Below are 14,532 nucleotides of genomic sequence, written 5' to 3'. Positions count from 1 at the left end.
GCAATGGAAATGGTATGAAGGGGTCACCAGCGACGGCAGGGATTGGTTCTCAGTGGGCCTTCCCCTTCCTGATGCCCTCAATCGGCACTGAGTGCCTCTGAACATGGAATCATACCACCATCCCCTCCCTTCACTCCCCCAACCCCATGCCCACTCCTTGTGGCCTTCCCGCCATGGACTCAACCAGGATGGAGGCTGGAACATGGTGGGAACCCCTACCACAAAATTTAGTACAAAGGAGGGCAGAAGATTCTGCCCAAAGTTTTTAAAAGAGTCTGGATTACCTTGCTCCATTTAATCAAAGTAATCTAGAATCATTTTGTAGTTGCAAAACCTATTACTGCAACAATGAGGAATGTATCATTCTGCAGGGAAAATCAAAGGCTTATTCCGATGTGCTTCATCGTACGCAACTAGATCTCAGCACTGGGAGAGGAATTGAAGCAGGTCATGGATCTTGCATGGTTCAAGTAGAACCAAGAAGTGGGAGAAGTGAGACGGCCAATAATAGATGAATGAAACCCGAAACATTGTAGAATATGCTTTAAAGTTCTGAACGAAAGCCAGTTTATTCAATTATAATTCAAAACTAAGAGCATGATAAGAATCATTTCATTCAGGAGTTACGGGTCTGATAATACAATCCTTGTATTGGCCATTGCCTGTCCTCAAATGAGTTGACCTTATAACAACAGTGTAAGGGTAATTCAAATAAATATTTCACTGGCACCTGGTGGATAGTAGGTAATGCATTGGGAAGTGCTCTGGAGTTTAGGCTGTCAAATATTCAACACCAGTTGCTGGTTACTCACGATGTCTTGCAATTTTATTAAAATGCGGTGTTGAACTAAGTCCCCAGTTGAAGAATCGGCTTGTGGAGAAATGCAGGTAGGAATATAGATGGTCAAGTAATTTCTGGAACCTTTCTGAACCTAGTGCAGTGTTGATGAATAGATCCCTTAGTGTACTAGAAACTGCCCATCTATGGTGGCTGTGCTGCGCCAATCACATATGGCTTTGGGCCTCTCACTGGTAAATTGGGGTCCCAACATGGAGCATTTTGGGCTCCTGCATTTATAGCATCAGTTCCACTACTTCATATACATTTGTTGGCTGAATTACTGGCCTGTTCTGCTTCGAGCTTTGGTAAGTATTTGTTTTACTTTTTTCAACATTTGCATAGTTTTGATTTGACATGATTAATTTTTAATTAATGCAGGCTTTTAAAGATCTGCTGAAATGTTATGTTAATGTCAGTTGGATTACTAATAATTTCCCCTTCACATTCGTAATGACCACTATTATATTAATAGCCTCCACTTTGCTCAGTTGACAAGTTAATAGGTCTCAACTGTATCCCTCATGGTTTAAGTGCCAGACTGCTGTTCTCTAAAAGCCCACTTGAACTTTTTTTGACAAAATCAGTTTAATTAGATTGCTTGAACTATTTGGCAGATTGATTAACAGTGGATGTATTTTTGATTGTTTAACTTCTTTGCACATTAGTTTTCTTCTAATGACCTTCCTGTTGTAAATGTGTTGTGTTGTTTGAAACTTCACAAATTGGCAAGATGTTACCTCATTTAAAACCTATGCACGGGTTTAAAATCAGGCCAGTATGATTTTGTTGCCTAAAGCATTTGTTTCACCTGCAGTGGTAAATGTGTACTGTATATCTTAACCACAGATGGATGATTTTAAAGTCAGCTTATATTAAATCAGAACTGAACTATCATTTCATTGGCAATGATATTGCATGGGTTCCCCAGTCTGTCATCATTTGGTGGTGGGGAAACATTTGTAGGGTGGAATAGTGTAGCTGATTTGAAATTGGAATTGCCCGTGTCAGGATTGTAAACTCTTGGGCCTGGAATTTCACAACCACGGGGAACCACTCCATCTTTGGAGGAAATGATGTAAGAGATAAAAATTCAGAAGTCTCACTCCCAAACATGGGGGTGGAAACTACCTTTTTCACAAGGGCAGGTATAGAGCCAAGTTAGGACTTGCTCATACAAGAATTGTGGAGGTAGCTTCCCATTTGAAACAGTGTCTGCCTTAGCCAGGAGTGGAAAATACAGTTTAGATCTGGTTGGAACAAATCCTTTGGAGAGGTGAGGTACCGTTTTGAAGAGGTAGGTTACCCCTATGGATACCGTAATGTTCTGCTGGAGAGTCGGTGCAGAATAGGTGGGCCAAAAGGCCTCCTTCTGCACTGTAGGGATTCTATAATTATATGATAGTGGTGTCATAGTTCATTAAGTAAATGCTTTCTTTGATTTCCTGTTGAGAAACGCAGAGCAGCGTTTCTTCCACCCCCATGCTATGTTAGCTGACCTCAGTTCAGTTTGCAGCTGTTGTTTAATGTTCCTTGATAACCTCTGATGGAGAATGTATGTGTGTGCGTGCGTACATGCTTTTCTTTAAGGACTGCCCTCCAATGTCAAATAGCCCTACTGTCTTGGCTCAGAAATGAAGCAAGGTCATTAAGGCAAAAAGCCAGTGGGCTGCTTTTTAAATCTGTTTTTAAAATTCTGTATTCAACACTTAGATCCAATTCTGCTGAAATTTTTAGCTCTGAAGTCATCCTTCAAACTCAGACCCTGCCATCTTTATAACATCTAAGTTGGAGCTCTTGATTACAGTGAATAGGAGAAATATAACAAACTACTTGAACTTATTCCAAAAGCCTCTGATGCTTAATCCAACTGCTATGTAATTTCCTTCTGGATCAATATAATTCAGTTTAATCAGTCACTTTTAAAGATTTTCCAGTTGTTCCATGCAAATAACTCACTTTAAAATCTTAACATTTTTAGTTACTCTGCACAACCTCGATGTACAAGTATCATGATTGACATCTTATCATTTGTCAGTGTTTAAATCTACTGAATTATTTCTGTGAGTGAGTCACCTGCCAAATGTTTTATTTACCTCCTTAAACTTTCCAGTCTCCACTGATGAACTGGATCTAAAATCTATAGCATGTAGCCATTGTGTGTTTATTGTAAGTGACAGCTCTCCCCACCAAGTGTTGTGCGCTTATGTATATTTTATTATGAAAATGGCAGGATGAATGACTAAGCACAAGGTTAATTTCTCATCTGCAAGTAATGTTCTTTTTGTATCATAACTGATGAGACTTTGGAAAGCTTTGACATTTTTTCAGCGCACCAGCTGCTCCATTACTGCATCTCTTATTATTCAAGGCAACTTGTCGAATCAGCTACTGTCATTTCTCCCTCTCTCTCCATCTCTATTAGGAAACTATTGGAATGCTGCCTCATTCAATACACCTTCTTCCTATCTTCACTTCTCAACTTTCCATGGAGAGACCAGTGCTGACATCTCATTTTACTTCAAGACATCAGTCCCTTATGGAGTTTTCCTTGAAAACCTGGGCAACACAGACTTCATAAGGCTTGAGCTGAAATGTAAGTTGGCCTGCAAAAGTGCAGATCCCTTTTGACTCTGTAGGCTACATTTAGATGTCACTTCTAAGTATTTGCCATTAACACTGCTGGAAGTCTAATATATTACTTAAAGTATGCAAGTATGAAAAAAACTGATGTCCATATAAATAGCACAATGATCTGATTGTACTTAAATCCTGGAGTTAATGGGAATCAATTGTTGTGTTCTCTAAACCTATTGTGTAGCATGCAATGAAATCACCATTCTAATACTGATTTTGACCAGTACTATAACACCACCTTGAGGAAATAATCTGCCACCACTTCATTTTAACACGAGTTACAGCATAACTGCACCAGATTTTTCCAACCTGATGTTAATATATTTTAGTGTTAACTGCAGAACAAACAGAACAGTCCACTCATATAAAACTGTACTTGGTATTTATAAAGCCTTGTAGAGCAGGCAGCATATTTCATCATCTCTCAATCCATAGGTATTCTCAGACCAAACTGTATCAAATATGCAGTATAACAACAATGTCCAAAGCTCTAATTGTGTACGGTTCAGGATCCATGTTTACATTGTACGATAGGAAGGGAGTTGCACCTTTAATCAGTTTGTAAACTCCTGTAGGAGGAACCACGTGATAAATTCCAACAAGCAAGAGAACAGTATCTTCTCCATTAATCATGTTGTTGTTCCCTTGTGTAAGCCTATCTGCCCAGATCAAATGGAGAGTTGACAGAGATTGAAGATTATTCACTCTCAACTTTTTAATAACATGTGTAAATATGGAAAAGCTCATTATTTTTACACACTGCTGGTCAGTCATCAGCAATATGAAACATCAAAGCTCTCAGAACAGAATTTAATTCTCACAGGCTTTCCCTTTATCAATTTATTGACAGAGTACCATTAATCAAATAACAATTTGTTCATTTTATTTCACATTCCTTCAAGACATTTCACCAAAAAAAACTTTTGTTTAAAAATAAATCGTCACAGTTGGTGCATGCCATATCAAGGTTGGAATTTTTCAAATGACAGAAAATTGTTAAATGATAAATGGCAATTATTGAGCAATACCTTATTTTCATGCTTACAACCCATTGGACTGAATTTTAATTTGCCAAAATGCTGGGGGTAGGGGGATGGTAACAGTGTGGGTCCAATGTTACATGTCAGTGGCTTACTGACCCAGCCACTGTATTTCTGGAGTTGCTGACCAGTTAGCTTGAACGGATATGATGATCACCTGCCTTAGTCAATTTCGACTCCAGTTTTTAAAGGGACATTCCAAACATGAAATTCAATGGATTTTGGAGCAAAATGCCTTGACGTTGCAGGCTTTTAGAATGATGTCTTTATCCATCAGAAGCGTGGCCACTGCGTGAAGCGTCAAATGTGACAGTCAAACCGGTGCATGCAAACTATCACCACAATAGATCGTAAACTGAATGTCACTTTTAAATGAGATGAATGATACCTTCACCTTAATTGCTCATTGCTCTGCTGATCAGCAGAAAGTGTTCTTCAATTCATTGTGGATGGTGAGCCATGAGAGGGATGATGGTAAGAAGAGACTTAACTGAAAGTGCTTAGAATTCTCACTTACTATCCTTTCCCTTACCCCCAATCAGAATCCCACATGCTTCTGATGTCCCAGTGGCCAAAACAGTCCCTGCACAGGTGTAGGTGGAACAGTCTTTTGTAGAGCATTCACAGGCCCCATAACCAAGAGGATGATGGCCAAAAACAGCTCAACAACCAGAGCTGGGATCTGAGCATTCTGCCTCTATTTCTGTTGAAGACAGGTGTTGTGCTATTTAAAAAATGCCAGAAAGAAGAATAATACATTTTATGGGATTGTTAGATATGTTATATTTTTGAACCACATCTACATTATTTCTTTTCACCAAGTTCCTGTGACACTCATTTTTCATTGCTGCCCGACAAGGAGCCTTGTCATAAACGGCAAGGCATAAATTGGCACCGAGCAATGGAAGGTTGTGTTAGAGATGCTTGGCTGTCAGCCGGACTGATGTGTTAGGTGAATAGTGGAAGTGCAGGGTCAGTGGTTGGGTAGTTTTGCATGTGGCTGGCAGATGAATATACTGGGAAAATCTAAGTGAATTTTACAATAACAAAGGATTCCGTGTATCCCGGGTACCAAAGTACATCACCACCAGTACCTTTCATGCTTCCACCTCCTCGGAGTTGCCTGGAGAGTCTCTGTGCTCCACGTCTTGGTCCTCCTACAGGATCAAAGCTTGCTGCTGTGAAATATGCAAAACAGACCACACCAGGACCGCTCTGGAGTTCCTGACTGATGCACTGCCAGCCAATATTACTGTTTCATGGTGTGAAATGATCAGGGAGTCTTGACTGCCACAGAACAAATGCATCATGGCAGCTACCCAAAAATCTGCATGAACAACATTTTGTGGTTGTGCACGAGATGCACACTGCAGTTGATGAATGCTCCTGGGTGATCTATAGTTGCCTTAATTGTCATGCAGATGCTCTACACTTGTAGAAAGCCAAAGCATCTTCTCGTTCTGACTGACACCATGACAGAATAAGGTCATGACAAAAAAAGTGTACATAAGTCAGCCTTGGCAAAAAAGCCAACAGATATCTGTTAAGTGTATTTCTGGGCTGCTCGGTATGAGATTCTGCATTTCCCCCACAAAACCCTGGAAGAATTCAGAGGCAAGGAGCTTGTGGACAGTGATGACTGTGACAGGTTGCAAATGACTGCCACCATCTGACATGAGATCCTGAACCCTCTGAGACACCAGCATTGCAACATGTCTAGGATGCTGCTCTTTGCCTGTACTTTCTGTGTGACAGGTAGTGCCTCCTGCCAATTGTACCTTTCTACTGATCCCATCTCCAGTGGAGCTACAGGCTTATGAGAAGCAAGCAGTTGTGGCCCATTCTGCTGGTCCAGCTGTTGGTGCTTGTCCTGCTGAACCTAATGCTGCTGTTGCTGTTGCTAATGGTCATGCTGGTCTTTTAGACCCAAAGTAAAACAACACAAGCAGAACCCATGCTTCCAGAGTAGGTCATAGTTCCAAAGTGGAGATCAGGTGTACAAACATCAAGTTGTCAAATTAACATCTCACAGGTACTGTAAACAAAGCCTTTCACACAAGCAGCCAAGAAAATAACTAGTTATGCGGTTTCAGTACTTGATGGTATATTTCCACATCTTCAGTCTCCTCAATTGCCTAGAGTCATAGATGTCTACAGCTTGGAAACAGGCCCTTCAGCCCAACTTGTCCATGCTGCCCTTTTTTTTTAAACCCCTAAGCTAGTCCCAATTGCCCGCATTTGGCCAATATCCCTCCATACCCATGCTACGTTTGTAACTGCCTAAATGATTTTTAAAAGACAAAATTGTATCCGCCTCTGCTACTGCCTCTGGCAGCTTGTTCCAGACATTCACCACCCTCTGTGAAAAAAGTGTCCCTCTGGCGCCTTTTGTATCTCTCCACTCTCACCTTAAACCTATACCTCCAGTTTTAGACTCCACTTTCAAGGAGCTATGACCTGTACCCCTTGATCTCTTTGTCCTATAACTCTCCCCAACATCCGACTATTAACTGAGCGAGTACTGCCCCAGTTTGATCTTCCAAAATGCACCACTTCACATTTATCTAAATTAAACTCCATCTGTCACTAATTAGCTCACTGGCCCAATTGATCAAGCTCCCATTGCAATCCTAGATAACCTTCTTCACTATCCTCTATGCCAACAATCTTGGTGTCATTTGCAAACTTATGAACCATGCTTCTTAAATTCTCATCCAAATTGTTAATATAAATGACTAATAATTGTGGACCCAGCACTGATCTCTAATGCACAACGTTGGTCACAGGCCTCCAGTTTGAAAAACAACCCTCTACAACCACCTGTCTTCTGTTATCAAGCCAAATATGTATCCATTTGGCTACCTCACCCTGAATCTCGTAAGATTTAATCTTATGTAACAACCTACTATGCGATACCTTGTCAAAGGCCTTGCTAAAGTCCATGTAGACAACATCAACTGCACTGCCCTCATCTAACTTTTGGTTACCCCTTTAAAAAACTCAATCAAACTTGTGAGACATGATTTTCCACTCACAAAGCCATGCTGACTGCCCCTAATCAGTCCTTGCATCCCTAAATGCCTGTAGATCCTGTCTTTCAGAATACTTTCTAACAACTTACCCACTGTCTTTCAAAATACTTTCTAACAACTTGCCCACAGGCTCACCAGCCTGTGGTTCCCAGGCTTTTCCCTGCAGTCCTTCTTAAACAAATATTTGCCATCCTCCAATCTTCGAGCACCTCACCTGTTGATGATTCCTATATCACTGCTAGGGGACTCGCAGTCCCACAGTGTCACAGGATACATTTCATCAGATCCTGGGGATTTATCTACCTTGATGCACATTAAAACTTCCAGCACCACCTCCTCTGTAATATGTATACTCCTCAAGACATCACTATTTCCCCAAGTTCCCTAACATCCATACAGTAAATACTGATGAGAAATATTCATTTAGGATCTCGCCAATCTCTTGTAGATCCACACATAAATGACATTGTTGATCCTTAAGACGCCCTATTCTCTCCCTAGTTACTCCTTAGTCCTTTATATATTTGTAGAATCTCTTTGGATTCTCCTTTGCCTTATCTGTCCCTTTCCTGTCCTCCTGATTTCTGCCTTAATTGTACTCCTACACCCACTATACTCTTCAAGGGATCCGCTTGATCCCAGCTGCTGATGCATGCTGGAATCAAGAGGATCTTGTGTTCTTGTATTCTGTCACATGACAAGTTTCAAGAAGCCTAGGAATCCCATGGATCCACAGTGACAGTGCAAAAGCAATGTTAATATTGATTTAATTAATCGATATATGACTCGCCTCTGCCTAGGAGTTTGATCATATCCAGCTGAATGCACTGTAATTAAATTTAGAAGTTGGCAGTTTGAAACCAGGTTTCCCACGTTGCCAATTTCCCTACCCACCCCTGCCCCTCTGCTATCCCCTCCCCCCGCACCACCCCCCCCCCCCCCCCCACCAATTCCCAAACTTATTCCTTCCTGCACATTAAAATTCAACCCATTCTTTTGAATAATAATTTTAAATCTAAGCCTTCTGGTATTGAATTCAGATGAGAAAACGAATGGCTGGGATTTACTGGCCCCATTGTGGAGGGAAGCACCATGGAAGATTTGGTGGGCCAGCCTAGGTCCAGCGATTTCTCGTAGAACCAGATGATCCCAGAAGGGATGTGGTGGTGGTGGTGTGCCAGGAAATCCCACCCAATGGCTGGCACGCCATTGCTGCTGCAAACGAGAATGGAGAATTTGGTGCTCAGCCAAATTTCCATTCACTGCAGAGGGACTGAAGAATCCCGTCCACCTGAACAGCCAAAAAATTCTGAATAATGTATTTGTTTTCCTGGCACTGACACCAGTGGACGGTCCAAATTTTCCTGTCCCACCCACAACAACGTCTGCAATGGCGGAGCTAGAAAATCCCATCCAAATTTACAATAGAGGGAGAGAATTATAATTATACCTGTTCTCATAGCAACACAAATACATATTTTTCCCTAAAATCTATGATGAAAATTATAAATATATACAAGTCTACATGGAGTAGTAGCCTTATTTCTCCAGCTTTGTACTCTTGTGAAATGATGACACAAATAAATGACCCTTAGTGCCTACTACATTTTTGAAAAATTGGGCCATTAATGATGCTGCTTTCTTCTTGACAGTTTATTCACTTAGCTGAACAGTGAAAACCTTGTTGTGACATAAAGGACAGGTCTCATAAGTGCAAGGAACAACCCTGTAGGCAGCATCATTTAAAAGGCCTTGTAGTTTTGAAATAAGTGTTTGCCAAAACCAAAGCTTTTATTTTTCATAGTTTATTGTGGGTGTCAACAAGCAGAAAGCTGGACATCGCCATCAGGGCAATCATGTCATGTGCAAGGAACAAACTTCAAGTCATTATATTGAAATATCAAAAGGTTTGCTGTGTAGTTTTAATGCAGATAGTACTGTCAGACTGTCAATAATTTAAAACCGAATATATGGTCAAGGATCACAAGATTATCATTGATCTTTAGGAATAGTTAACAAATCATGTTTACTCAACGTAATCAATATTTCAGATATTTTTGAATATGCGCTGACCTACAGCATGTAAGCTTCCCCTTAATCTTCAATGCACTCGGATACAGAGATTAAATGAAGAATAATGAATCCCTGGCAGTGCTTACAAGGCAGTAATCTAATCAATTGGTTCATTGCACTCATAAACCAGTGTAGCAAAACCCCAAACAGTTCACAGCTGTCATTTGAACTTCAGGGCTAGATTATCCTGGATACTTGTTAGTTCGCATAATATATATAGTCCCTTTTGTTGAATATTTTGTTCAACTTTGGTTTCATTTGTCTGATGACAATAAAGTAGTCAATAGGGATACAGATGAGATTTTATGATCGTTGCACTGAAGTATGAATAATGGTGTCACTTTATTAAGAAACAGTTTGTGGCTGATTACTGGGAATGTTTATGGCCAGTGTATATTATGAGCAGGATTTCCAGGAACCATTCTTGGTCCTGTTCCCTGTGGTGGCCATTTTGACTAATGAATGTTTAGGGTCAGCAGGCTAACCACCCTGGGAGGGCAGCCAATTAGACCTTATAAAAAGTGCATTTATGAAGCCAACTGGAATTTTACAAATAGTCTCCAGCTTCCTGATGCAACAAGGGATAGATTAACTGCCTCAAAGAGGGCAGCCTGTGATAGGTTAGGATGCTGGCACTCCAAGCAGGTGACATGCACTCCCTGCCTACCTGAATGGGAATGCAGCAAAATGCCACTCTATAGACTGTTACCCCCCTCCCCTTTCTCCTGGGTTCTTTTGCATTTTCTAATTATATTTTTGAAAGCGTCTGAGAAAACATCTTCCTGTTGAAGCCCCCCTCTATTTAATGACCTTTTACTGTAGTGAAGTGTTTCTCTGAAACTGGAAGGCTTCTGATGAGATCTCAAGTTTGAATGCACACACGCTACCCTTAATTGAGTAGGGATTTATCTCCATTCCATTCCATCTGGGATTGCCCAGACTTAACTCCAGCCATGACCATTTCCCCAGGTTGTGGGAGTATTCAGGACTTGGAAGCCATCTGGACTCCTGTTTCTGCCCCTGAAGCAAAAGTGTAGACCCATGAGTGGGTTTGACCAAAATTCATATGTGCCCTGCTTAAAGGCAAATCCTTGGCTCTTGTTGCTGATGCTTTGTCCTGAGCTTGTTTTATTGGCAGTTTTGTAAGTGGTGGTTTGCCATTGCCCTTTCATTCAATTGCAAATTTAACTGAATCAAGCTTTGCTGAAAACATCCAGATAAATTGAAACCAGAGATCCTCACCAAGCTCTACCCACCTCCACAATGCCTGCTCAGGGCTGTTATCAAACCAATTTTTTGGTTAATTGTCCCTCATTTACAAGTTATTCATTGATCTGATGCAATAAATGAGTTTTTCAATTTTTTATGGTTCACTAAATATTTTTTAACTATTTGAGCACAACCAAAACAGAATCTCTCTGGAATACCTCTCTTTGCAAGCATTAAGGGTATCATAGTTAAGTAAGTCCATCAGCTGTTTCATAGCTCTATCTCATCAATGCTGACCTTTTTAAGTGCAATAAATATCCTGCCAGCTTGTTTTAATTGCATTTATTCCATCATCTACAATTAAACTTTAATTCCTAAAACTAAAAGTGATGAACCATGAACTCAATATTCGCAATAATATCCTTACTTGAAATCATTTGTCAAATGGTTTTTCTGCAGAAATAATTAAAATTAAAAAACAGTATAGTCGCAGAAGTTTAAAAATAGCTTGGAGACAACATATAGTTAAGATGTCAATAAGCAAGCATTAAATTTCTCCACAGACTGTAAATAATAACCAATTAGTTAGCCTTATTATTTCCAACCTAATTGAATCCAAATTAATTTCTTTTGCATTAATTAACAATGAGAAACACCTCACACACATTATATTGGAAATGCATCACTGCATATTCTGCTTTCAAACAACAAGATTAAAAACCATAAAGACATGGGAGTGAATTTTCCTAACCCCATGATGGCAGTACTGGAGGTGGGGAAGGGCTTGGTGATGGACAGAAAAATAGGGGGAAGCAGTGTTGGGATGGCTCCATGATTCATTCCCGCCAGTGGGGAAATTTCTCAGGGACAGGCAGGAGTATGATCAGTTGACATCACTGAGAGAAGCAGCCAATTGAGATGATTAAGATTACATTTAGGGATGATTGGACTCAAAGGGCCAAATGGCCTGCTCCTGTTTTTATTTCTCATTGTTTTATAAATTCACTCCCTCCGAAAGAAGGCAGGCTAATGATTTGTACCAAGTTTTATCTCCAGTCTTTGTTCACTTCATCTTTGAAGAAACAGAAAAGTGGACGTGTGAAAATCACCAAAATTTGGTTGAAGTCATAAGCTGCACCCCTAAGCTATGTTTTCATGCAAGTAACTTAATTATTTTAAAAGTAGGATGGTTAGAACAATTACAGGAGCAACGATTACAGGAAAGCTGGTAATTTTTTTATTTTTGCTCCAGTAGAACTGGAAAATGTTAGAAATGCTCAATACATGAAACAGTGTCTATGCAGAGAAAAACAGAGATCAGTTAACCTTGGTCAAAACTAGTGCAGATCATGGACCTGAAGCATTGGCTGGAATTCTCCCAAGATGCTGCTGATAGATTAGATGATGGACATGGTAGGAAGGGGCTGAAGTTGCTTTTACACTAGTTTGATTTTACAGCAGGAACTTCTGCTAGTGCCTGCCATGATGGGTAAGAACAACTGCCAGAGGCTGACGTGAAAGTAGTTTGAAAGTCAGGTGAAAGCCAGACCCTTCACACCAAATTCTCCATGATGCCAGCAGGAAAATCTGCCAGCACAAAATACATTTCGAACAAAGTAGTGTGCAAATGTTGGGACTCATTTAAACAATGCCTCCAGGGTTCAGAATGGAGGCAGTCCACAACCTGGCACATGGGGCAGCATGGTGGCACAGTTTCCTCACAGCACCAGGGACCCAGGTTTGATTCCTGGCTTGGGTCACTGTCTGTGTGGAGTTTGCACGTTCTCTCCATGTCTGCATGGGTCTCCACAAGGTGCTCCGGTTTCCTCCCATAATCCAAAGATGTGCTAAATTGCCCCTAGGTGTGAGGAGACTAGCCACGGTAAATACATGGGGTTATGGGAATAGAACTTGGGTGGGATTGTGGTCAGTGTAGACTCAATGGGCTCCAATACACTGGTGATGCTGGTTAGTGCTGTGTCAGAAACTGATCTCCAGAGAATAGGTGATGTACTTATTGAACGTACAAGAAGATGAGATTTGAAATGAATGTTCTGAAGACTAAAATCCTCCATCAGCAAGCTCCAAGTGCTCCAGCTGCATTGATTATGAGTGCCTGGAAAATGTTGAACTTCCAATTCCTTGGAATTTTTGTTGGCACAAAGAAGACTAAGGGATGACTTGTTAGAGGTGAACAAGATTATGAAGGCATGGACAAAGTGGATAAGGAGCAACTGGATAAGGGGTCAGACACAAGGGGACAAAGGTTCAAGTTGGGGAGGTTTAAGGGGAATCTGAGGAAAATCTTTTTTTCGCAGAGGGTGGTGAGGGTCCAGAATGCACTGCCTGGGAGGGTGATAGAGACGGGTTGCCTCACATCCGTTAAAAAGTGCCTGAATGAGCACTTGGTACATCATAACATTCGAGGCTTTGGGCGAAGTGCTGTTAAATGGGATTAGGTGGGAGGTCAGGTGTTTCTTGCATGTCGGTGCAGATTCGATGGACCGAAGGGCCTCTCCTGCGCTGTATGATTCTATGATCCTTGGAATTCATCTTTCATAGAAGGGTTACATTGATGAAGAAATCCAGCATTTCCCAAAATCTGCTGGTGCAGTCTTCAGTCACCTGAGGAAGAGAGTATTTAAAGATTCCGACATTAAAGCAGAAACGAAGCTTATGGTCTTCCATATGGTTGCAATCCCTTCCTTACTGTATGGGGCTGAACCATGGACAATGCATAAGAGGCTCCTTAAAGCACTGGGAGTTGTACCATCAATGATTGTCTGTGGAACATCTTAAGTAAGTGGGAGGAAAAATGCAACAGCATCAGTGTCCTCTCAAAATCAGGAACCAAATGCTTTGAGGATATAATCATCCACTATCAGCTTTGTTGGCTTGATCATATAGTTTGAATGTCAAATGTTAGGCTTCCAAAGTCAGTCTTCTTCTCCCAGTTAAGTCAGGGCAGACACACAAAAGAAGCACTTCAAGGATGTGCTGAAATGCAAAATTGACATCAACATCTATTGAGACCATTTGCTTGGACCAAATCAGATGACGGCAGAGTCTGTGGGAAGGATCCCAGCATTTTGAGACTCAATTATGACAAAATGAAAAGGAAAAGAGAATGCAGCAAAGATGTCATACTACGACCTGAACTGATAATATGCAACTAGAACATCCCACATGACAACAACTGCCCTACATACCATAAACTCTGCAGATCCTGAATCAGCCTCATTAGTAATTTTTGGACTCAAGGAAGATGATCATCCTCACTGGCGAGGGATAGTTAATAATAACAATATGGTATAAATATGTATATCAACTGGTATACAAAAGTGTAAATATAAACTGGAAGAAGGTTCTCTTTTCAATTTTCTGTGAACAATCACATTTTCATCCTTCAAATTTTATATTGTCCTTCTGATGCTTGATGCCAGGGACAAAAAAAGGTTCAGTGTGGATGTGGTGTGAACAGTGGATAATATGTCAATTGACATAGTTCTGTCATTTGGGAAGAATTTCAATTTGGCTGCCAACAGTTATGTATTAAAATTCCACCCACCCCCCCCCACCCCCCACCCCGCACTGGTGTAACAATAGTGGAATATCTAGCATCTAGATTGTTTAAGCAAATAGCACAAGAATTGGAGTTGAACCCTGTTTGCTGTAAATGTGACAAATGTAGGAATCAGACCTC

At 40.8% G+C, this 14,532-nt stretch overlaps 1 protein-coding gene across 2 annotated transcripts in view; it reads left to right on the top strand.

The window, feature by feature from the left end:
- LOC145356548 (contactin-associated protein-like 2) overlaps positions 1-14,532 on the top strand; it is a 1,680,587-nt gene that overhangs the window by 1,423,540 nt on the left and 242,515 nt on the right. For both annotated transcript variants that reach the window (XM_080209322.1, XM_080209313.1), the window contains one exon: positions 3,264-3,434. In XM_080209322.1, coding sequence (XP_080065448.1) covers positions 3,264-3,434 — 171 coding nt within the window. The remainder of the gene's footprint in view (positions 1-3,263; positions 3,435-14,532) is intronic.

Source organism: Carcharhinus amblyrhynchos, chromosome 2 (genome assembly GCF_965287045.1).
Source record: "Carcharhinus amblyrhynchos chromosome 2, sCarAmb.v2.hapA, whole genome shotgun sequence".
Lineage (NCBI taxonomy): Eukaryota > Metazoa > Chordata > Chondrichthyes > Carcharhiniformes > Carcharhinidae > Carcharhinus > Carcharhinus amblyrhynchos.
Note: the sequence above shows the minus strand (reverse complement) of the source record. Positions and strands in the feature narration are given on the sequence as shown.